Genomic DNA, 23,295 nt, shown 5'->3' on the forward strand with positions numbered 1-23,295 from the left:
ACTCCTAGTCTACAGACAGTTTCCTCGCGTCTCATGTTTGCATTGGAGGTGTTTTTCTTGTGCGCACTTGGCTTACTGTGGTAATTGCCTTTAGGTCATACGTTTTTTGGCCCCGGGAAATGTACGTTTTATAACCTGGTCAACAGCATCGTCTGAAATAATGTCGATAAATCAGGAAAGAAATCAAAGATTGTGCCTCGGTTACCATGGCTACCGATCAAGTACGCGCACGCGCTTTTAACGGCATACGCAACATGAGCACTGATCGATAACTTCACGATAATTTTTAATGGCTAAAAAGCAACACGCTCACAAATCAAAGTGCGTGACTACTGATAGGGAGCAGAAGAGTGTAATACAGAGACAAAAATGTTTCCGTTGGGGCGGGCCCATATTTCATTAAAGGGATGGGCAGAAGGCACGTTGAACATTTATAGCTTTTTTTTTTGTTCAATGTATTTCCCCTGTAAAAGAAAAAGACCCACTTCGGTTGTTGTTGTTAATCATTGCTCAAATAGCTGCTACACTGTGACAACACGCGGGCATGCAATCTCTTGAAGAGATGAAAGAACATCTTTTCAATCAACGAGGCTTCACAGACAGCGGAAATTGACATTTGTTGCAAGACTGTTTTTCCGACAGATGTTCTATGCCGCGTATTTTGTTTTTGAGCGTCAACACTATTAGCCTTCCCCTGCTTGATTATGGCTGTCCAACTTTGATGATGTTTTTCAAAGTTTTGACCATCAAAGTGTAGGATTATAGACAGATCGCTACAGATCTCATAATTCAGCAATGTGATTTGTCAAACTTGTGAACAAAGTTCGAGTTTTACCGCGATTTAAACAAGATTGCCCAAAACATTAAATTTTATGACCAGGCACGTCGTTAATCTGCCAGCAATATGTGCACCTCGGAGCAATGAGAGTGACTTAATGATCTAACCAAGTCAAGACTTCTCACCGCTTATTGGTGGCTATCATTAGCGAGGCTCATTAACACCAAAGTGGTTGTCAGCATCACTCAAATCGGAAATAATGCCCCAAGACCCTTCCGGAACTTCTTGGCGCCTAGCAACCGTTGATAACCGCAATAATGGAGCATGCTTTCAAAAGCAAGCCACATATACTTCTACCAAACTGACAAGGGAAAACTTTCACCGATGCAGTCGGTCTTGAGCACGCGTCGGACATCAATCTATCGGGGGACTGTCGAAAGAAGAGTGAATGTGTTGTTAAAAATCGTGATTTCAGTGGCGACAATATGACGGGTTTTTCGGATTGATATGCCGGGGCTTGGGTAGTCGTTTTTTATTTACGTATAATTCTAGGGGATTCCTCGGGCGTGCATTCATCGAATGACACGCAAAAGGAATAAATTTAAATGTTGTATCTCGTTGACACGAGTCTCGTACATGAATCAACACCATCTGTGGAACGACAGAGAGAGAGGGAAGAGACTGGCTCCGACAAACCACCGAAGTGAGTTGATATGGATGAATTACCTGCGCTATACGCATAGGGATCTGCAGCTGATAGCCAAAGCTTATGCAATCGGACTTTTTAAAGAAGCTACATCACATTTCAGTATAAAGATGCTGTGTACTCATTTCTCAACTGTCCTGTTGATTTTTGAATGGTTTAGAGGCAACGACAGCCAAATAGCCAACTATAAATCTTGATGGACAGTTGCTAATAAGTTCTCGTTGCCCGCTGATAATTATGCACGGTGGAGTCAAGTATTTACATCGAAGTAATTCACCGATCACCCGACATTACAATCAGAGTGGAAGGCCCATTACTGCCCCTAAGAAAAATGTTACAGGTTAGCTATTAATTACGTGAGTGATCTGGAGTTCCTGAGTTGGTAGATAAAGCCAAGTCAAGCAGCACAATCTTATTTTCTCCAGTAAGCAACGGAATCATCTGTGCTTAGACGTTGCCAAGTGAGGCGAAGGAAATCCAATATTCCCTGACTGGACTGCGTCTTGGTTAAACGAAGGGTGACCTCTCCCTTTCAAACTATACTGTTTTGGTGTTTACAGAAGCTGGTGAGAACGCCTACAGACTCGATCTGCCAACGAGTAAGTAGACTCGTTCTCTTTCCACGGAATCATCTGTAACCATTGCGATACATAATCACAACCACGCCAAGGGCAGCAACACAAAGTGCGAGGAAAATGCGATTTGTGTCTGAGTACCTATAAAGCCCTGGTGCAAGGTGTCGGACAGCGTTGTTGTAGACTGCATTGTGTGTTATTTTTCCCAGTAGATTCAGACTGATGGTGCCGACACCTGTTCAAATGAAATATGGATCAAATGATTAACTGCAGTCATCCTTCCTTCTTCATTCGTGAGATCGGACCTGTTGGTGCCGAAAGCATGCACTTGACCCTTGCTGTTATCGGCTTGGTCAGTAACAGCCTCGTATTCGTCGTCTTTTTCCGACTGCCAAGACTCCGGATGAAGACCGCCAATATCTTCTTGTTCAACCTGGCAATCGCTGACTTTTGCAGCTCAGTGTTTATGGCAAGTCGCCCGTTTGTCTTTGACCTCAAACCGGAGAGCTTGCTGTGGAGAGAGTTCGTGTGTCGCTTCTTCAAATCAGACTTTCCCCTCTGGACTTGCGTGACCGCTTCCATCTACAACCTGCTGCTCGTCACAGTGGACAGGTACCTCTGTGTCGTCAAGCCGTTCCTATATCGTCGCTACTTCACCGTGCCAAGAATTAGACTCAAGGTGACTCTGTGTTGGATTTTCTCCGCCATCCTAGAAACGTACTGCTTCTACAGCACCAGAGTTAATGCTTGTGGCTACTGCGAGATCTACTGGCCCTCAACCGCCCTCCAAATCACCTGTACCACCGCAACATTCTTGTTAACTTACCTCCTCCCCACAATGGCAATGCTTTTTGCATACGGAACCATGGTCAAGACCTTGAGGAAGAGGGAGGAGGCTCTTCAGAACCATCGTCAACTTGTAGCTGCCGGTAACCTGCTCAGAAGCCGGCACAATATCGTCAGGATGCTACAGTTACTTGTGTTGATGTTCGGCCTTCTTTGGGCCCCGAATCAAATTCTATTTTTCTATCTCTCTTTCCCCGGGACCAGCGCCAACATCGACCAGCTCGGTTTTTCAATCACCCTGGCGGTTGGTTTCATCAACTGTGTGGCCAATCCGATCGTCTATGCTTTCAAGAACCCTCAGTTCAAGAAAGCTCTCCTCACGGTCCTCTGCTGCCGCCGCGGATCCGGCATCGGCCCGAGCGATATCAACGCAAGCGACCCGCTGGACGGCGTTTCACGTTCTCTGAAGTCGAGAACTCCCGGTGCAGCTCAAAATCAATCCCCGTACCCCAAGGAAGGTGGACGTATCCCAGGCCAAGTGGACACTACACTCTACTCTAGAAATACTAACAGAACTTCAGATGTTCTGCAGGAGTAAAACGTGAAAACGGCGTGAACCGAGAAGACGGGGGCACGACTTACGCAATTCAAACATCCCACTTCAGACCTTTAATAAATGCTCCATTATCGATAAGCTATACATCCATTTTAAATTAAGGGTGGTGCATATCTCCGTATATCTGATATTTCGCTGACCAATTTGCATTAGACGTATTCTTCTATTGCAGTTTCTCCAAAGTACGTCTTTTGTACGACTACTTCACTGCGCAAGATGACTTATTAATTGAATAGTAATCATTAAAAGATAAAAAAGATTGAGGTGCCACATCGTCAACCGGAATTTTGTGGATATAGAAAGACATGGATTTTCTATTAACACAAAAGTAAATCCGCCACAATTTTCAACCTGTTTATTGAAGACACAATTAGGATTGAATTCTACATATTATCAAATGAAAAATAAATGTAATGTACGCGTCAAATTAATTTTTCATGCTTTGGTATATTTTATAATTAAATTCATCATTTTGTTTATTTCAAGAATAGAGGTATAAATTAATTGCATGCGATTTACATGACGGAAAGCAAAATAAAATGCGAACTATACCAGTGGCATGAAATATGTCTTCCGCACTCCTAAACTGAGACAGCTTGAAGCAAATAAAAGGATATTGGTTGTAATGAAAACTTTATATAAACTAGTTACAAGGTAAGACACAGGTTGAATAAAATGTAGCTGGATAGCTTATATAACAATTAAAAGAATTCTACGATTTGCAGTAGCTGAGAAGAATTTGGCAGAGATAAATTTAGGGTTCAAATGGACGAGAAAAGTTAGCACAATTCATTTTCAAAGCAGAGTCATAGTCAAACAGCAGAACCTTACACACAGTAATTGAGTGGCCTGTAAATTATTAGTCTCTCTTCAAAAGGTTGTTGTTTGAACTGTAAAAAATAGACTGTTGATTATAATGTTGCGTCTATCTGCTTGGAAGTACTTGTGAGCTGTACATGTACATGTTCGCTGTCGGTTTCTGTATTGACAGATAACGCTGTCAATGAATAACACGCAATGCCATCCTTTTTGATTAATTTACAATAGAATTCATGGATGATAAGAAATAATGATTCACCCAGACAATCACTGCAATTAAGTTGAGCGTCAGTAAAATTTGAAACTTATTACATGAAGAATGGGAGGTTGGAATAATTGTCCATAATGATTTTTCTTGTTAAATGTTAGCCTTGGAGAATTTTGACGGGAGTTACAATGGAGTGGGTCTATATACAAGGGAAAAGCAGACATTGAACATTTCAATGAGTTACTTGCACGAGGTGGTTATAATCAAATTCCCCAGACAAACTAACTCCAGGAAAAAAAGACTCCTAGTCAAACAGGCGTCGACGCTCGTTCCCTTTAGTAATGAATTTTGTGGATCATAATCTGTATATATTTAGTGTGGTGGATGGTGATGCTGTGGTACTTGATACCTGATGTTCTTAATATGCTTTTCTTTTACTGTATTTTTTAGCACGAGAGCCATTTCAATTTCTATTGTGTATCTATTATACGCAAAAAGCAATAAATTAAAAAAAAAATTTCCCCGATTTTTGGTTAAGGCACGAACGTTTAGCTGCTTTGTTATCTAGAATATTCTGTCCACGATCTGTCAATATAATTACATCGGCGGAGCCTGCTGTGGGGTCGTTTGTCACTTTTGAGACGCTGTTAAAAACGAAAACAGACAAATCGTTTTGTCCAGAGAATGAACAATGAATCTCCAAAAGCTCCATTATTTAATTCAATAAAGTTACAAAGCTTTTCAATGTAATTTCCATGAACAAAGAGCCCGATTTCTGCCCCGAGGGTAATTAACTGCTCAGAGTGACAGGGGCGTCCGTAGGTGATGAGCCAGTTCGATATTCCAACAGCGCATGCCCAGCATGAGGTTAATCGGGATCAGCTACGCATGTGCGCGAGTGTCCCGGTCCTATCCTATCAGCGCAACTATACGAAGACTCAAGGGCGTGCATTGTTCCCGAAAGACCTTGGCTTTTTGGAATACCAATCTGGTTCATTCTATGTTTTTCTTTCCACTTTCAAGGAAGGTCGGATGGTCGGGGGTAAAAAAATTATCTCCCCCCCCCGGAGATTACCATTTCTTTCCTTGTTAGACCATTCCAGAATGGGTAGGTGGAAAAACGTTTTCCTCTGTCGGACTTCAGACAAGGTCGGCAGCATAAAAGGGGCCTTTTTCCCTCGGTCGGAGCCAAAAGTAAGGGTCGGTCAAAAACGAGATTCATAGAATTAATTACGGATTCCCTAACGTGGAAAAAGTTTCGATGTCCCAAAATCTGGAATTCCTGATTGGAAATTCAACACTTCAAATTTCTGAATTATTCTAGAACACTCTTCTCCTATTATTTGATACGCACAACTGATAGCAAATTAAATAAAAAAGTAACAGGCCTATATCTGAACGGTAACACTATAGAACCAAAGAAACAGCTAAAAATAAATCACGAAATAAACATCATGATTATATTACCCTTCCTTCCACGTTAATATCACACAACATGTAAGTGAACTAATATTGGTTATTTCACCCCCCAGGCCTAACCCCCTCGCCAACCCTTGAACAACTTTCACAATATACTATGACTAATCTAATATACCACAGCCCATATCTCTAATTTTGAAGTTTAATACGCGGTAAGCTAATAGCATGATTGTCATCTTCTGGAATGCTTTGTCTATTGGGGGCGCCATTCGCAAAAAATCTAAAAAAACATGGACTCGGTTCCAATCAAAACTTATACCAGTTCCAGTCTTCCATAACTTTCACAACGCACTGAGACCGCAGTAAGCCTTCGATAGTGCTCCTTGGTTCACAAAAAGGTAGAGTTTCATGGTTGAAAAGAATGAATATCTACTTACCTTTTTTACATTATTTGGTCAGTAAAACGCTGTGACTGTAGCACCATGGCTGCAGTGCACGCTTTCCTTTAAGTTCAACACAACTTGCCGAGCATTTTCGCGCCATTCGAGGCACTTATTCAGTTATTCTCAATTCCTGTGCAAATCCCAGTCGTCGTCTACTCAGTGTAGACCTAAAGTCAGGCACACAGAGCAGTAATCCAAACAAAACGTCCTAGATGATGAAAACTACGAACAAAATCCACAATTACTCGTCGAGCCTCAAAATAATTTGACCACTCTCGCGCAGTAACTGTTACCAAAGACGAAGCTTGACCATAAACAAGGTTGATTTAATAAATTCTCCGTTTGAAAAATTTCTGAAATATTTTCCAAAAACTGCATTAGAAACATTTACAATTAATTTTTAAAAAGAAATTTATGTGCTACGTAATGTTTTATTTTGTAAAAATTAGTCATTTAAACATTCTTTTTCAAGTACACTTCAGACTGTGGTGAGATTAGTTAACTCATCGACTAATCGTCTGCTTCAACACATTTCCACCTGCCTTTGTTTGTGATCACATGATACAAATTTTTGGCCAATCACTGACTCGGTTGGTAAATCTGGGTTTCCTGGTTGTCGTACGTGCACGCCCATCCCTTAAGATCAGTGACCGGGTCCGCACGTATACTTCACGTGAAAGTTCGCCTTTGGAAGGCACTTAAAATTTTTCATAAGCTGGGAAAAGGAAATCTAGGCCTACTTCAATGATATCGTTAAATAATCAAGTATACATGATTTTAACCTTATCAGTGAGATGCTTAAGCTTTGTTACTGTAATACCACGTTGGTGATTTTTACTTCACTGATAACGTTAAATTTATTTTTATAAAATAAATAAATTCAACCTTATCGGTGGAGTACATACGCATTATCACTATTATAGTACCGCATGCATGAGTGATATTGCACAGTGGTAGAAAGACACTGTACCTTTTCATACCACGTAAAGCATTTCCCCACCTCTGAGGTCTCCGTTTCTACAGTTTCTACACCTCAAGACACATCATGAAAATAGGTTGTTATTATTATTAATATTTTTCTAAGCTTGGATATCACGGCGGTTGTTTTAGCCAATGTTTTCCTCCAAAGGGGTGTGGCCACTTGTGCAAACTTGTCAATCATAGAATGTCATAATGTTCTACTCCCAGACTTCGAGTTAAATGTTCTGTACAGCTCTTTCCAACTTACGCCCGGTACCAGACTACTCGTGACATCACTTGCGGGTACGTGTTGTTCGAGGTGAGTCATTGTCATTGGGTTTTTCCTCGTAAAATTTCACATTTCGATACTTTTTTCCGGAGACGACTTGACTTTGGGTACTCAAGGGGTAATGTTCATCAAACAGACGATTTGGGATATTCATAGGCCTACTGATTGCAGAAATAAGAGATCATCTGTCAGCTTAAAGTGTGCACTGAATGCAGATTACAGTGTATTTAACCAAAGGGGAGGGTATTTCCGACAGTGTTTTTTTTTTAAATACGATTGGTCAGGTTTAATGGTGACAACTTAGCAAGGGTAGCACTAGCAGGCCCAGACATGTAGGGTCAACATTGTATTTGCCGAGATGGATTACCGTGTCTGAAATTTAATCATATAGTTGGCAAAGCATCCATAACAGATAACTTAAGGAAACATTCTCACAGTCGGGATGACATCACATTCATGTTAGTTCACAGCTCTTCATTACGTCATTTTACACTGCCCCTTTACCCCATAATTTCCCTCAAAAACCAAAGCCCTTCCCTCTTTTCTTTCTGATACGAAAGAGGACATCACTGCCAACTTACTTAGGTAAGTTATTTCAAAAATTTAGACTTTGTTTCCTTATTACAGGAACAGGGTGCTAATGGTAATGAATGCTGGACAAAGGGGCAATTTTTGCTCCTTTTTCCTTCCCACAATGCCTTTGTACAATTGTGAAAAATCACTCATGCAGTATTAGCGATCAAATCTATGATGAAAAATATTTGGAGAAAGAATTCCATATACAGACAGCGCTTGGCACTTTGTAAACAAACCTAATGCGACTGGTCTGAAAAATTCCAAGTGTTTTCTACATGAATACCTCAATATTTTCCCTGCTAAAGTTGACTCTTTTTAGGTCATTTTATTACTTTCAGATGGGTAACAGGAAAAAAATTTTTGGGAAAAATAAGTGGTGCCCCTGTGTGGAATTTTTTCCAACTAGGATCTAGATAAAGTAGTGTGAGAGATTCCTAGTTGTGTGGCCCTACTTGCTACCAACTTTTTAAGTGTTGCATGATTTCCACAGCAAGCACCAGTTTCACCTGATAAACAACCATGGAGGTCTCTGATTCTAAGCCGAGCGTCTTCTCCCAGATTGACCTCAGCAACAAGCTGATCATCAAAGCCCAAATTGGCGATGACATCCGACGCATACCAATCCACAATGAAGACATAACTTACGATGAATTGGTTCTGATGATGCAACGAGTGTTCCGCGGCAAACTCAAAAACACAGATGAGGTCACTATCAAATACAAAGACGAAGGTAAGGATGAAGCAGCGTTTCCTTTTTGGTCTGAAAAAGTGCTGTTCTGCTCTTTTGATTGAGAACAAAAACCAGTATTTGCTCATAAGAAATTTTTGATTGGACTGAACAAAAACTGCGTTATTTGCTCCCTTAATACATTTTTGTCATCTTTACTAATAATTCGTCGTCCATTTTTTCTGTGTTTATAGACGGAGATTTGATCACAATTTTTGACAGCACAGATCTTTCCTTTGCCATTCAGTGCAGTCGCATTTTAAAACTTACAATATTTGGTAAGTAGGCATTTAAAGTGTTTTTAATTGATAGTGTTGAAACCGTTTTTAGCAAAAACCTTCCTCTAAGAAATATAGCAAGACTTTGTTGTGTTTTGAGTGAATTCTTTCAGCCACAGCATTACGAACAAAAATCTGAATGTTGGTTCAGTGCTTTATCTGTTGTTGTTATCTGTTATTTATGTTATTTCAATCACATTTTACACCTTTGTCCGTACAAATTTGTGTGACCTTTTATATGACCAAATATTGATGACCGCTGAACTTTGAACCTGTTTTTCCCAGTCAATGGCCTACCACAACCCCTGCAGAGTGACCAGGTCAAACACATACGCATGCAGCTGGCGGACATTCGGAATAAGGTCCTGTATTTGATGGACACACTGGAACCTCCCGCAGCCGAGCCCCAGGAAGTTGAAGGTAACCAGCAAAGTGCCCCCCAAAAACGAGAAGTGCGCGTAGCAGCCGAGGGCAAACCACCAAGAGGTATTGACGCTGGAAATCGTCAAGCATGTGTGTCCACTAACACAAAAAGAGAGCTAACCACTGGCTTTTGCTGCCCAATACATCGTTGAGGTCGATAGAACAGAATTTCCCATGCACAGCCCTGCCTGTCACTTCTTCTGTTAGTAGTTAAGCAACTTATGGTTCCATCAAATGCAGCTTTGCTTTTTAGCTCCTTTAAAGGAATTTTTGAAGAAATCAACAACATCAACAACCATCGATTGTGTCATTTTTGCATGTTGTAGCAATTTTTTCATTACCACTTCCACTGTATTTGTGCGGGATGAGTTGTAGGAAAACAATAGTATTGAGATGGAGGGTAGCTTTTCCACTGAATTTCTGCCAATGCTGACTCTTTGAATCCTAACTCCCTGAATCCTTTCTCAGAGGCTTCCTTTTTCTTCCAAATCCACATAACATTGCATCCTCATCACATTGAAATGGAAGTGTGGACCGGCTCTAACATCCATGACTGCATAGTGGACAGGTGCCACAGTTTGCCATATGCTATGAAAACCAACAAGACTTTACAGTAGGCGGCAGAATTAGGTATTTGGCAACTATGTAGTCACATACATCAGTGAGGAGTGCATTCAGAACAGGTGTTGAATGTTAGAGGAAGGACGCCAACTTGTTAACTTTGTAAATGCTGCATCAGTTCGAGCCTAATCATTGCGCTTGGCTTGAACCACATAGCATGACAGCATTGAATGATTTGATGATACCATTTATTTCCATGAGACATGCTCTTATTTGTTGGTCATTCTGACAGTTCCGCAGGCAGATTCCTCAGCCCCAGCGGTTGTAGTCGACACGGCAAAGACGGCTATGTTTGACCCCTACAAGAAACCAGACCGATCGGACTCCAGCAATTCTGGCGTCATGCAGAGCTTTGGCCTAGAAAAGGAAGGTCAGGACAACTTGTTTTCATCACAATATTTCCCCATTCCAACAGCCCAGGACATTATTCCTGATGGGACCAAAGATTTCCCAGATATAACCCCATTCCGTTGTCCAATTGGAAAGTCAGTGATTTGGAAGGAGTCGGTGTACTTCAAATGTGTTTTAGCTGCAGCAACAACATAGGCCAACTTGACCCTCGGCCTACTTGTCCTGAATGTGCACCAGTGGGATTGTTTGAGCGACAACCATTTGTCTACCACTGGTTGTTTTTTGCCTGGTACCAGGAGTGTTTTTTTTGCACAGGTTAAACCAAGAGAGGGCGTTGTTTAACTACAGCATGGTCAGGCATTGCTTACTGTTCAATGTCTATATCAGATCCCACTCACCAGCATGCACAGTGCAAAACATGCATTCAGTGGCCTTTCATTGCTTGGGCTGTGATGAATGCTGATAGTTTATTTTTTTTTACGCAATGAAACCTGCTTTCAGAGGATAGACCCAGCTCCCCGACAGGCAGCACAACCAGCCTAGGCTCCGCCCAGGGTATGCAGCAGATGACCCCCAGCCACCAGCAGTACGGTCAGAGCACCCAGGCACAACCCCAGGCCCAACCCCAGGCCCATCCCCAGACCCAACCCCAGGCCCAACCCCAGGCGCAGCAAACAGGCCAGCAACCAACCAGCATGCCTCAACCGTCTCAGTATCCTGGTAAGAATGGTTTCTTTCCCAAGTCCCTTGGCATTGTTTATCAGGAACCTTCCATGTAAACGTGATAGCAGCTTGATTCTACCCACGACTGCCTTAGAAAAAAATGGTTACCAAAGTAAAGGTCACTGCAGTTGGTATGGATTACTGTTCTATATTTAAAGACCGTTTCCTTTCAAGAGGTAAGCCCTTTGGGGAATGTTCCTGGAAGTCTTGATTTTCAAATTTTGTCATCAATTGTCAGGGAAAAGAGAGGCCGATGAGACATTGATTCTCCAAAGCATCCAAGAACATGAAAGACAGAAACACGAGCTGCAATAAATTTGAAGTCTGTCCTAAGAATGGTTGGATTTATCAAGAACACTGAAATTGTTCTGCATCACAGGTACTGGGCAGCAAGGCCAGTCAGGCTACGCTGCGTCTCCTCAAGGTGGATACCAGATGCCCCAGCAGCAACAACAGCAACAGCAACCTGCTACATCACAGGCACCTGGGTATGGTGGCCAGCAACCAACCGCGCCATACAGCCAAGGTAACTTCCAACACTTGACTTGACCTCTGCATGCCCTCCCATAAGACCGATTGTAGTGAGTGAGACATCTGCACTTTCAAGCCAGTGGCTGTGGGTTCAAATCCACTCAGGGTATCCTGCAGATTCTGATCATAATGCACTGAGCACAGAGCTATATCTCGAGGTAGAACAGGCATATTCTAATTATACAGCATATTCTCACTGACCGTGGTACTAACAGTTAACTCGGCCACTCGGCTTTAGAATTATGCTGTTTTGTAAGAAAAGTGGTGGTAAGGTTTCCAGCTATTTTTATGTTGCTTGTAAATTTTCCCAGCGGGGGCACTTTTGTTGATTGCAGGGCAGTATTTTAAAAAGGCCCCCATTGCCTTGGAGGTTAGTTCACAGGTCTAGGTCCCTCCAGCAAATATACAGTGGTGACAACGTCGTAATTTCATTTACGGGTAATTAATTTGAACTTCTTTTCTGCCAAATCCCTCAACCCAATAGGATACCCGCCACAGGCCTACGCGCCTACCTCACAACCTCAGCCGTACGGCGGACAGCAACAGCAGCAGCAACAACCGTCTCCTTACAGCCAGCAGCAGCAGCAGCCCCAGTACAACCCCCAGCAGCAAGGGTATCCCCCTGCCCCAGGGGGTGCTGCCCCAGGGGGTGCTCCCCCAAGCGCCCCGGGGCCTGGTCAGGCCAACCCTTATGCCAGGAATTTACAATACGGCCGGCCGGCGGGCTACCCGCAACCTGGCTACAAGTAATGCCTTTTTTTAATAATGCATGCGGTTTGTCTGGATGATGTAATTTGTGTACATGTCATTTGTATGTGGGGGATTGTAGTGACTTGTGGCAGACACCGAAGTAACTTTTGTAAGCGAGAAAGGTAAAACAGCTCTGCTTGTGGCTTGCCTCTTCAACTCACAAAAACCCCTCTTTCAAATCCCACATGGGCGTCATTCAGCTGAAGTTGTCCATCTCGCCGTCTTCTTTTTAAGAGCTACCCAGAATTGCAACTCTTAAAACCCCGCCGTCTGGCATGCAAGATTCAAGTGTTCCCCAATCTTTCTCCAAAAAGCCTGGACCCACCCAACAGTCGGAGAGGGAAAAACCAGTCCACTTCTGTTCAAGAATCAATCAAGGGCACCCTGAGAGAAATTGGGAAAAAACCAGTCCACTTCTGTTCAAGAATCAATCAAGGGCACCCTGAGAGAAATTGGGAAGAGTGTTGATGTAGAAAACTCACGTAGGATAAAATTGTATCGTCAAGAAAATTGGTGTAGACGCTGTCTCTTTTTTCCCTCCTGTCTTGTGAATGGACTTCAAAACAACAGAAAAAACTGTTGAAATATTCTTTGCACTATAGTGGGTTTGAATATCAGATGTGTAAGTGCTACGCACATCCGAGGGAAAGGTTATGTACTATAGGTCGTGTACTAAAAAAAAAAATCTGTTGTAATGTTCATAGGACGCATCGGGGGTGTATAGGCACAATGCTGGGTGCACGCGGGACATCAGGGGCAAGGAATGCTTACGTAGCAATTTGGCAAAGTGATCTTGGTCAGCAATCAAATATTTGGCAACATTTATGTAATTCATAATAACGTGTTTAACTATCCCAGTTGTAAATAGCTTGGTGTCTGGGGATTCTAAAACTCAGGGGGGGGGCAAGTAGAAATTCAACTCGATCTTGTATCAAATCAGTTGTATTGCTTTCTTGCAAACCACAGTGTTACGCACCGTTTAGTTTTTTCTTCTTTATGCATGTGTAATCTGAATTACACACACTTTTTTTTTTATCAGATCCCGTGTTTTTGCAGAAAGTTTGTTCATTCAATGTTCTTTTGTATACCAGAGTACTTAATTTCAACCAAGTTTCAATTCAAAGTAAATTTCAAATACAATCTCTTGTACTCATAAAAACCTAACAGCTTATGAAAATCTTTATGTATCAAAATAGAACAGTAAATAATGACTACCGCTGTGTACAAAAGCTAAGAAAAGTTGTTTCTTCTGAACCATTTGGTCTTGGAGCCTATAGCACTTAGCTGACACAAACTAGTCATGAAAATGCCACTGCTTTAATCATGAATTAATACATTTCCGCTGTCCCCGACAGGCCTGTGTATATAATGTGCCAACAAACTGCCTATCCTGTACATCTCGTCTTATCCACGGAATGAAAATTAAAACAAGGCACAGATGACTTTGTGTTTACTGTTGTGTATTTTGGAGTTAGGAACAGCTACATTCTCTACCTTATAATTCCAATATAGATGAATGCTCGTTAGGAGGGCCCCTTTTAACTGGAGTAGGGTGCAGGTTATGGAATAAACAGACTGTTGTCGTTTTTCTGAACGAAATTTTACAATAATATGTATGGTGACTGCATTCCTAGATGTGTCCACAATAAAGCAATGCCCGATTGATTGAGAAAAACATGGGAGACATTCTATTCTACAAATATGTTGCATTGACTGCAAAAGTGTTAAGTACTGACACCCCAAAAAAACACTTTTAAAAGTTACAAACTTTGGCAAGTTGGAGAACACATCTATCAGCTGCATGAGACCTTTGAACTCTGACCTTACAGGAAGGTCAATTGACTCCTCATCCGTTGATGGAGTTCAAGTATGGCTGTGCTGTCTGGACTATGATTGCACTGGTTGTCACAGCAAGAGTGCAGTATCATGTTATCTTGGAGGGACACAACCTTCCTGTGAAGAGCCTGGAAAAATTTGTAAAATCTCGAAAGAATAACACATGCTTTGTGCAGGATTTAGATGGACTTCAGGATTTAGACACCAAAATATTTAACCTTAACTGTTCAAAGACTGTTAAAATTCCCCATCTTTGCCTGATGTTTGATGATGCAGGAAAAAGATTATGACAGGATCTAGAAAAATAGGTGTCAATGGCCTCATTAAATAAGAGCCAGAGGTAGATGGATGAGGGTTATGAAAGTATTTTTACGAGAAGATACACTGTGACTGTTTCTGACTGTGACTGAAGTCAGAAGAAAGAGATTGCAAGGTAATACCTCAACTTTTCGAAGCTCCTTCTGCAGTGTGTCTTGAGAAGTGGTGATACCACCAGCTCTGCCAGCTCTTTGCACAAGCGTCTGTGCACACAGAAATGTGGAAAGAAAAGATATGACAAGCAAGTGGGTGTGTGTTTAGCCTAGAAAACTTAAGGACATGAGAGAAAAATGAGAACAGAGCATTCTTTTACTTGGCAAAGGGGAAGAAAAAGGAAGGATGATTTGATCATTAGTAGTTTATTTTGGACCATCTTGGGATTTTGGTTGGTTTGTTTTGTTAGAGAACATCTCGTACCAGACCTTAATTCTTCTGTTCATAGCAAGCTGCAAGTGGGTCAGCACTGGGTAGTCTGGTGCCGTGATCATGATCTCTACTGCCTCCTCTCTTCGTCCCGATTCCTTGCAAGCATCTTTCATTGCTCCAGTGCCTTCTCTCCTGGCAGGTTGAACTTTGACCTGGAAGGTCACGACCCTGGCATCTGGTGTCAGCAGAAAGAGTGGATTTGTCGATGGTGCAACAAGCCTGTTGTCCTCCAGAAGCCACCTTAGGATCTGCTCCTCTTGACTACACTCTGCAAGAGCAGAATTTGATCAAATCATAAAACGTCTGATAAGGAAAATAATAATTTCAAGTACTTTGCCTCCTTGAATTTTTCGGCAGCAATAATGTGTTGCTTGAAAAAAAGATCAAGGCAAAATGGACAGCCAGTTGCAAAAAAGTGTACACTTGAAAATGATTTATCTTCTATTGTAGTTTTTCTGTTTGCACACCTGATCAAGTTTTTTCCAGGCATCCACTGAATGCTGTATTCACAGACGTACCATTCTATAACATACACTGCCATACAAGTGTATGCAAACTTATCACAAGGACTGCAGCATGTTTATTGATTGGTGTATGAAAATTGAAACTGAATTTCAAACTACAGTGAAAATATTACCATTCTTTTTGTGCTGCAGAATCATTGCAGTCACATCAGCATTGACGGTCACACACGTAGATGCTGATGTCGAGTCACCAGTCTTTTCTGAGTTGGTATAGCCTGTCCCATTGGCCGAGGGTCTGTTGCTTGCTGCTGTCTCTAACGCTGAAGCCAGCCAATCAAACCCTCTGTTCCATGCTGTTTGGTATTGCCTGGTGTGTTGAGCTGCATTTTGTTGGCTGAACTGCGGTCTCAGAACTGTGATTAAATCTATCACAGTCGGTCCAGTCAGTGGCAGTAAAATCCCACCTTCGTCCATTTTGATGGGAGTTTCTGTCTCCAAGTTTGTCTGCTCTGGCAAGATCGAGGATAAGCACTCCTCTGGAGAAAAATAAAGAAAGCATTGCACATCCAAAGGCAGTAAAAGAGAGGTCTTCCTGTTTTCCAAGGGGTAAATAAAGTCAATGGTTTGGTTTGGTTGGAAGTTCACCAATGGCACGATCTTTGTCACATGATGCCTGAGGTCCAACTCGAGGTTTGTCCAATCGGATTCAGCGTTTAGGAAGACTGCAAGGGACCAACCGTGTGACAGGCTCCACTTGTTGTGGTTGGTCAGCTGACACAAGAGCTCCAAACTGCAAAGAGGACCATCATTTTTAAATGTGCAATGTATCTCCATGCCAAATATGGTGGAATTTTGAGCACAATTATGGTTGCTTAGCAACAAGCTGGCCACATGACAGGCTTGGCTCATTTCCCGAAGGACTCGATCTTGTGCTTGGCTCAGCTTGGCCAGATCGCCCGACCTCTCCGAGATGTTGTTGATAGCTTGGAGTAGTTCCTGCATTCTCTTGCCAGCTGCAGAAGCAGTGATCGGTGAACCTCTGTTGTCACGGGAACGATCTGTTGACGGGTGGAGCTTGAGAACTCTGCCACCCTCAGTTAGAGCCATTACAGGGTTGCTACCTGGCAAAAATATAACCCAGATATTAATGCAGAGATGAAATAGCTGAGGAAAGGGTAGTTAGTAAAGTGAAAATGTCAACTATAACATTTCATGAGGGCCAATAAGGGCAAGGAAGGTGTCTGTGGGCAGGAGAAAATTGTGGCCTAACCTGGGGAACTTTAGGCCCAGAAAGATAGAAGTGATAACTGGTTAGTTTAGTTACAACTAGTGGTAACTAGTTAGTTTACTTACAACTTGAATCTTTGCTAGCTCTGCCAAGCACAACCATAGCTCTAATCTTTCCAATTCCCAGGACATAGGAACTTGAGACGTTGCTCCTGCGAGCTGCAGTTGATGCATCCTTCTTCGAAGCTTCCGAGAAAGAGAGAGAGTACATTTCTTTACCGGTTGAATACAGCAGTGTTTGTGGTGTTCTGGTCCTGCAAACAGTTTGCACGGGACCTTTGACATGATTCTCAGTGAATTTCAGTGTCTCCCTCTGATTGGAAGTGATGTTCTCCGTGATTTGGATGACTCTCCCATGTTGCCCCACGATGCATACGCAATCACAGCCGTGCTGTGTAGTTTTGGCATTCAGATTCTCCCGGTCTGCCTCTAACAAGAATTTTGTGTTATAACCATGAATGGTGGCAGCTGGTTCGTCCAGAGCAAAGAACAATCCTGTATTTAGACTAGACCAGTCTGATCCAATTCTGCCTTGTTTTGAATTCCCCACTTGGGTGATTCCATGGGTTTTGAGAGGGGAGTAGTATATGTGGCCATCTGGAAGGGAAATAAGAATTATTGGAGTGTCTAGAAAATTGAAGTCTGAGCCAAAAAGTTGGTTGTACAAACTGTCTTCCAGAACCAATGTTCTCCCCCTACATGTATCCTTGGTTACATCCTCATTTTTGCACATGCTTAGCGATACTACACAGAATAACTGTGGCTTCTTGCTCCAGTGCTCTGCCTCAGAACCTATTGGCTCTCTAAGGCAAGGTGAGGCTCCTGATTGGTCAACAGACCTGTCTCCATGGTGACTGGATGATCTTGTTTTATTCTCAGGTAGGAAAGTCCTAAATGACGCTGATCTCTCAAACTCCAGTTCTCGTTTGCCAACTGTATGCTCAGATGTCGTGTTACCCATTTCGGGCTGACCTCTGACCTTCTGACAGTACACAGATTTTGTCCACCCAGCTGCGCATTTTGCACAAGTGACAAGGCAACCTTTGACAAGAATCAAATCTTGGACACTGGGCTCATTCAGGAGTATATGAGAATCCCCTAAGATGACCACATTCTCGGACAATCCATCTTCCTCAGCAATTATAGGAGGACGGCCGTGAGAACTCGATGGCTTTGCATCAGTTGGTTCCAAGAGATTACCAAATATATCTTCCTGACTTTCTTGGTGATGCAGAGTAACGGTCTCGGGCTTGTTTTTGCTCCTGTGTTTGCTGAGATTAAAATAGACCAAACATATCATAAAACACAATTTATTTCTTGCCTTGTTATCGGGGTCATTTTAGTTTATATCATACAAGTAAACAATAAAATAATTATTGTTTTATGACGATTAAAATTTAAACAATTAAAATGTGATCTTCCAAAATTGCAATGCCTATAATGTACAACATCACAATTATCTTGCAATTTTCTCAGACTTTTAGAACCCCTAACACCTTTCTTAGAATATTTGTCTGGAAAAGAATCTCACTCTTTCTTTTTCCTCTTCTTCTTCGATTTGGTGTCATCTTTGAAAGCCTGTAAGTTGTAGTGGATGATTTGACCGTTCTGCATCCCACACATAAGATGTTCATCTCCTGCCGTATCCTTGGACAAACACATACATGTACAATGGCACTGGTCTGGCAGCTGGAGAATTCCCTACAAAACATTGCACAAAAGAGAAATCTTCATCACACAAACTTTGTAATGCTCTGATCTCGGTAAGAGTTCCATACAAGGTCATCACTGAATTTCCCTTGCAGTGGTTTAGTAACCAACAGAAAGTGAAACGTGTCACACAAAGTCGAATTTAGCAGTGGAAATATTGAAGTATTTTCTTGGAAAATACTTTTGAAATTTTCAGACCAGTCTTACAGAGTTTGTGCACAGTGCCAAGAGATGTACAGGTATGGAACTGTTTCCCTTATTATGATATTTTTCGATGTATTCTGAAAACAAAAACAGACAAACGTATGCATGGAAAGATATGCTGTAATGCCCTTAGATTTGTCGAAGGGCCCTGGTACCTAGTTGTAAAGGCATGGCCATGATGGTACGTGTGTAAACTAAAAACAGGCCAAATATGTGAGCTTCTATTAGCATAGTTATTGGATGTACTCAACCCAACACAACAGTAAACACACTTGACAAGCGACACAACACGAGCTCAAGTAATGGCAATGTCACAGACACATGACGGAACTTAATGCATGCAGGCCTACCTTTCTCGTCGCATTTTCATAGATGTACACGAACTTGGTACCATTCTGGATAGCACAGATCTGATGTCTCTTTCCTTCTCCGCTAATACATATGCTCCCGTCGAGTCCAGGACAAATGTCGTCCACAGTAACAGCTATTTTTGACTTCGGTTTTTCCTCACATTCTGAGAATAAGGAGGCCGCCATTTTGGATCACATGCTCTTGTCAATTACTAAATAATAAATTACTAAATAGGGGTTTTATGAATTTGTATCGATAGAGATAAAAACAAATACTTAGAAAAGTCGAAGCAGAAATACCATTATCTGTAGATTACACATGATACTTCTTTAATTGAAATTTAAGAATAATAGGAAGTTGTATGGCTTTGCTTTTGGCACTGAAGAAATTTTTTGTTTTGTCCAGTTAGGGCCAGGGTAAACTTGGACGTCCCTCCCGATGACAAAAGTCACGGTTTCAAGTCAACAGAGGGCGTTGCTCAAACATCAATAAGGGTGCAGACCACTAATTCAAGTGAAAATTTTTGACCAGCTCATGATCATTAAAAGTGCCCCCACAGTATCTTTTGAAAAAGGAGATTGTTTGGCCCCCAAAATGGTGAGATTGTGTAAATCTTTGCCAGGATCAACTCCCTGGGGAATTTGGGCTTTCATATGAGAGCAGAAGGGCTAAAAACTACGGTTGAAAAATGGTCCTAAGTGCCCGAGAAAGTTGAGGGTTGCCACTTGAAAAAATGGCTGCAATCAGACTTCGGAAAAATCACTTTTTGGGGGTGATTTTGTTTTGTGGGAATAATTAAAACTAATTGGTTAACCCACAGAAAATTGAAAAGAAATTGAAAGATTGGTGATCAGATAAGAATTTCATTTGTGTTTCAGAAATCTCAGGGATGTTGGCGTGCATGTTATTAGGCCCTGAACGGTACTGATTTTACACCGTTTTCAATGGGGCTTGAATTAGTGGACTGGACCCGTAATTGTTCTTTGACGGAACACTGAAATAGTTGCTCATGGGCCTAGGTATGATTAGTTACTTGGATAATAAAAAAACCAAACTGTCATTCAAGACTCCTTTGGTGGCCGAACTCAAAACAAATTTAAATTTCCTTTTTTATTGGAATCCAACATTTTTAATGAAACCTTCAACTCCAACTTTATTGTCCACTCAAAAACAAGATATTTCAAGACAATTTAAGACAATTCCACCTTCACCAAGGCACACCAAATATTCTTTCCTCTTTAAAAAAGTTACACTACTTTGTGCTGAGCCCGGGCCAATTTCATAGAGCACAAAATTTGTGTAAGCATGAAAAAACCTTACTTGACACATCAGGTACCAGCCAAAATCCATGTGATGAATATTGGTTTGGAATGGTATTCACCTGTCTTTTGGTTAACATGACAATCACATAGATTTTAAGCTGGTAATCTGTTTTTTTAAGCAAGGTTTTTTGTGCTTAAGCAAATTTTGTGCTTAACAGCTCTTTGAAATTGGCCCTCTTAATTATTTACAAATTCAAAAATTTGAGTTTATCTCCATGCTTGATTTAAAAGCAGCGTTCAATTTGTGCCTGGCAACAGACATTCGCTTGTCCACATATCCATTTGTGCCTTGGCATAAATTAAATTATAGACTGAATTCAGTTGAAAACACAAGTATGGAAAAGCTTGGTCACCGGCAATGCTGTGATAGCAAACAGATCACAATCATTGTATCTCCACAACCAAGGTCTTCACATGAGGTTGTGCACCTTAAAAATAAACACTTCTATTTTATGGAATTAGGCAAAATCTGCTGAATGCAAAACACATTCACTTTTCAAGTACTGTTACTTTTTTTCAAGACTGATCTTTCTCATTTACAAAATCCATTATTCCTTTCCCCCACATCACAGTAAATCAACATCAAGTTAGAACGGAAATTTGTCGTGGTTTTCATCTGGGTATTACACTAAGCCATTCAAAGTGATGTGGATAAATGTACACTTGTGAGTTTGGATGTCAGCTTTGCTCATTGGAAATTTTTCTTGACGGGTATGCTGGATTTTTTTTCATCCGGAAAGAGTAAATTCAACTGTTTATGGGAGGGATATCAGGGGTGCATTGAGGCACATACTAGGCTAATGGAGACCATGACCCCTGTGGCCTGTCTTAACTTCAGACCCATGGTTAATGTACTTCTTGTTGAATTACAGAATGGTACGCTATGGTTAATATCTTTAACCTGCTTCTTCCCATTTTGGAGCATTTAAAAGTTAGAGCCCAGCCTCAGAATCACATTTTGAAGTTTGAGAGTCCATCTAGTCCTCCTCTACATCACCATCGGGGTCATCATCTTTGGACTTGTCGTGGAGCAGTACATACTCTCTTGTGCTGTACCCAAACTTGATAACGTCCTTTTCGTGGAGTTCATAGTATCGCTTTGGCTCAATCCTGTTGTTGTTGATGTACGTTCCATTGGATGACTCGAGGTCAATGATGTAAGGCCGGACTCGTTTGCCCATGGTGCCGTCTGGACGTTCGTACTGGACGAGGCGGTATTGGAGCACCGCATGCTGCTTGGAGCAGGACGGGTGATCAATGGGCACGTCAGCGATCAGTCGCTCCCTCCCTAGCAGGTAGGCACTCTGCCTGTGTATGTGAAGAAGAGGAAGCTCCTGGTCTCCCTTGAAGACGTACAGCCTCCACTTTCGTTTGGGCTTTCTGGCCTCTGGTGGTTCATTGTACTTGATGACGATGCCGCGGTAAGTGTTTGTGTCCTCAGTGAGTTTGCCGGATGTGGCAAAGTTTGGTTTTTCTTTCTCGGGTGGGGGGCCTCCTTCTTCTGAAGGGCCAGCCCCATCTGAGCCAGTCTCGAATGGATTGGGAGGTTTTCGTTTGGCATCTTGAGTCCTGCGATTGTCATTCCACTCACGCTCTTGTTTTATTCTCATTTGTCCCGCTGCCTGCTGGCTCTTATTGTTTTCCCTACTCCCAGTCCTTTCCCCAGGGCTGTTGGATTCCACACCAGGGTCATCGTCCCACTTACCCCTCAGAGTACTCATTTGATGTTTCTCCCCATTTTTACCCTCAGTTCGTCGTTCCACAGCCCTCTCATGATCTCTCTTCTTTTCTGTAGTCTCCTTCTCAAGTCTGTCTTTGTGATGTCTGTCAGGCTTTCTGTTATCCTCATGATAGGTATCTTTGTGCTTCCGTGGCTTGAGGTCCTTATCTCTGGAATGGTTATGTTTATCATGACCCCGACCATGCTTTTCCTAAATAACAAAATAGAAAAAGATACTTTTATCAAAAATGCAAGCTGTCAGAAAATTCCTTTCAAATTCAATACACTTCCTACATGCTAACAATTTAACAAACGATATTAACAAAATATATTTTAAAAAATAACAAAGCCACAAATCCAAAGAAAACAATACCCCCCCCAAAAAATCATCTCTAAAATTGGTTTCCATCAACTCGAATATGGGCATGAAGATGGAATTATTTTGACTCTTTCCAACTTGGACGGGATTCATGAAAATTTCTCTTGAAATGGGAGTGGGCCTATATATTTTTTTATAACTAAACAACAAAACAAGTTCGCATTTTTCTCCCAGTCACTTACAATTTTTATTTTCACCCAACTAACAAGGATCATCACATATTATTAATGATGCAAAAAGGCATTCATACTTTGCATTCTTTTCTGTTCAGACTTACTTTCTTTTCTGTTCGATACCTGGGACTCCGACTCCGAGACCGCGAACCGTGGCGGTCACGGTGCCCGTGGTCATGGTGGTGATGCCGGTGATGATGATGTTTTCTCCCCTCGTCATCGCTGTCGCTGTCGTCCCTCCGATTTCGGGATGATTTTGAAGACATTTCTGTTGGAAACCAACAACAGACACACCCTTGCGTATATGCTATTTTAAGTGTACATTCGATAATCTTTACTGGACGACTATACCACTGCAGTGCAACAAAACTGTGTTAAACCGTATGAACGTTTATTGAATTGTCACATTTCGAGAATTTCCACAAATCGATGAATTTCTCGACGTCTTTCACGCTTCTATACTGACAATAGTACTTGGTTACCAGACTGTCCTTCCTGAAAACCTGTTGCGGTCATGAAACAGTAG

At 41.8% G+C, this 23,295-nt stretch overlaps 4 protein-coding genes across 7 annotated transcripts; 2 read left to right on the top strand and 2 right to left on the bottom strand.

The window, feature by feature from the left end:
• Window positions 1-1,159: 1,159 nt before the first annotated feature.
• LOC147796581 (somatostatin receptor type 4-like) lies at window positions 1,160-5,007 on the top strand. The gene has a single exon (XM_087146982.1). It carries the CDS (start codon window positions 2,310-2,312, stop codon window positions 3,441-3,443), a length of 1,134 nt encoding a protein of 377 aa, XP_087003108.1. The 5' UTR covers window positions 1,160-2,309; the 3' UTR covers window positions 3,444-5,007.
• Window positions 5,008-7,540: 2,533 nt separating this feature from the next.
• On the top strand, window positions 7,541-13,038 carry tfg (trafficking from ER to golgi regulator). Of its 3 annotated transcripts, XM_022226278.2 has the most exons (9): window positions 7,605-7,629; window positions 8,160-8,184; window positions 8,666-8,905; window positions 9,097-9,180; window positions 9,466-9,666; window positions 10,457-10,594; window positions 11,077-11,295; window positions 11,678-11,824; window positions 12,314-13,038. In XM_022226278.2, the coding sequence occupies exons 3-9, from the start codon at window positions 8,695-8,697 to the stop codon at window positions 12,577-12,579; spliced, it is 1,266 nt and encodes a 421-aa protein (XP_022081970.2). In that variant the 5' UTR covers window positions 7,605-7,629; window positions 8,160-8,184; window positions 8,666-8,694; the 3' UTR covers window positions 12,580-13,038. The 3 variants fall into 3 exon arrangements, with proteins under 3 accessions (XP_022081967.2, XP_022081972.2, XP_022081970.2); XM_022226275.2 differs by lacking the exon at window positions 8,160-8,184 and having other exon boundaries at window positions 7,541-7,629; XM_022226280.2 differs by lacking the exon at window positions 8,160-8,184 and having other exon boundaries at window positions 7,541-7,629; window positions 9,466-9,600.
• A 681-nt stretch (window positions 13,039-13,719) lies between these two features.
• LOC110974544 (Fanconi anemia core complex-associated protein 100-like) lies at window positions 13,720-19,607 on the bottom strand. Of its 2 annotated transcripts, none has more exons than XM_022226274.2 (7): window positions 19,175-19,607; window positions 18,442-18,611; window positions 16,977-18,181; window positions 15,797-16,744; window positions 15,156-15,427; window positions 14,856-14,936; window positions 13,720-14,543 (listed from the first exon to the last, which is right to left on the bottom strand). In XM_022226274.2, the coding sequence occupies exons 1-7, from the start codon at window positions 19,358-19,360 to the stop codon at window positions 14,403-14,405; spliced, it is 3,003 nt and encodes a 1,000-aa protein (XP_022081966.2). In that variant the 5' UTR covers window positions 19,361-19,607; the 3' UTR covers window positions 13,720-14,402. The 2 variants fall into 2 exon arrangements, 1 of the variants encoding a protein (XP_022081966.2); XR_015427830.1 differs by having other exon boundaries at window positions 14,514-14,543; window positions 15,151-15,427.
• A 663-nt stretch (window positions 19,608-20,270) lies between these two features.
• On the bottom strand, window positions 20,271-23,221 carry snip1 (Smad nuclear interacting protein 1). The gene is made up of 2 exons (XM_022226455.2): window positions 22,874-23,221; window positions 20,271-22,428 (listed from the first exon to the last, which is right to left on the bottom strand). Exons 1-2 carry the CDS (start codon window positions 23,033-23,035, stop codon window positions 21,475-21,477), a joined length of 1,116 nt encoding a protein of 371 aa, XP_022082147.2. The 5' UTR covers window positions 23,036-23,221; the 3' UTR covers window positions 20,271-21,474.
• Between the last annotated feature and the right edge of the window lie 74 nt (window positions 23,222-23,295).

Source organism: Acanthaster planci, linkage group LG15, assembly GCF_054643075.1.
Source record: "Acanthaster planci isolate LZ-2023a linkage group LG15, COTS_SCS, whole genome shotgun sequence".
Classification (NCBI taxonomy): Eukaryota; Metazoa; Echinodermata; class Asteroidea; order Valvatida; family Acanthasteridae; genus Acanthaster; species Acanthaster planci.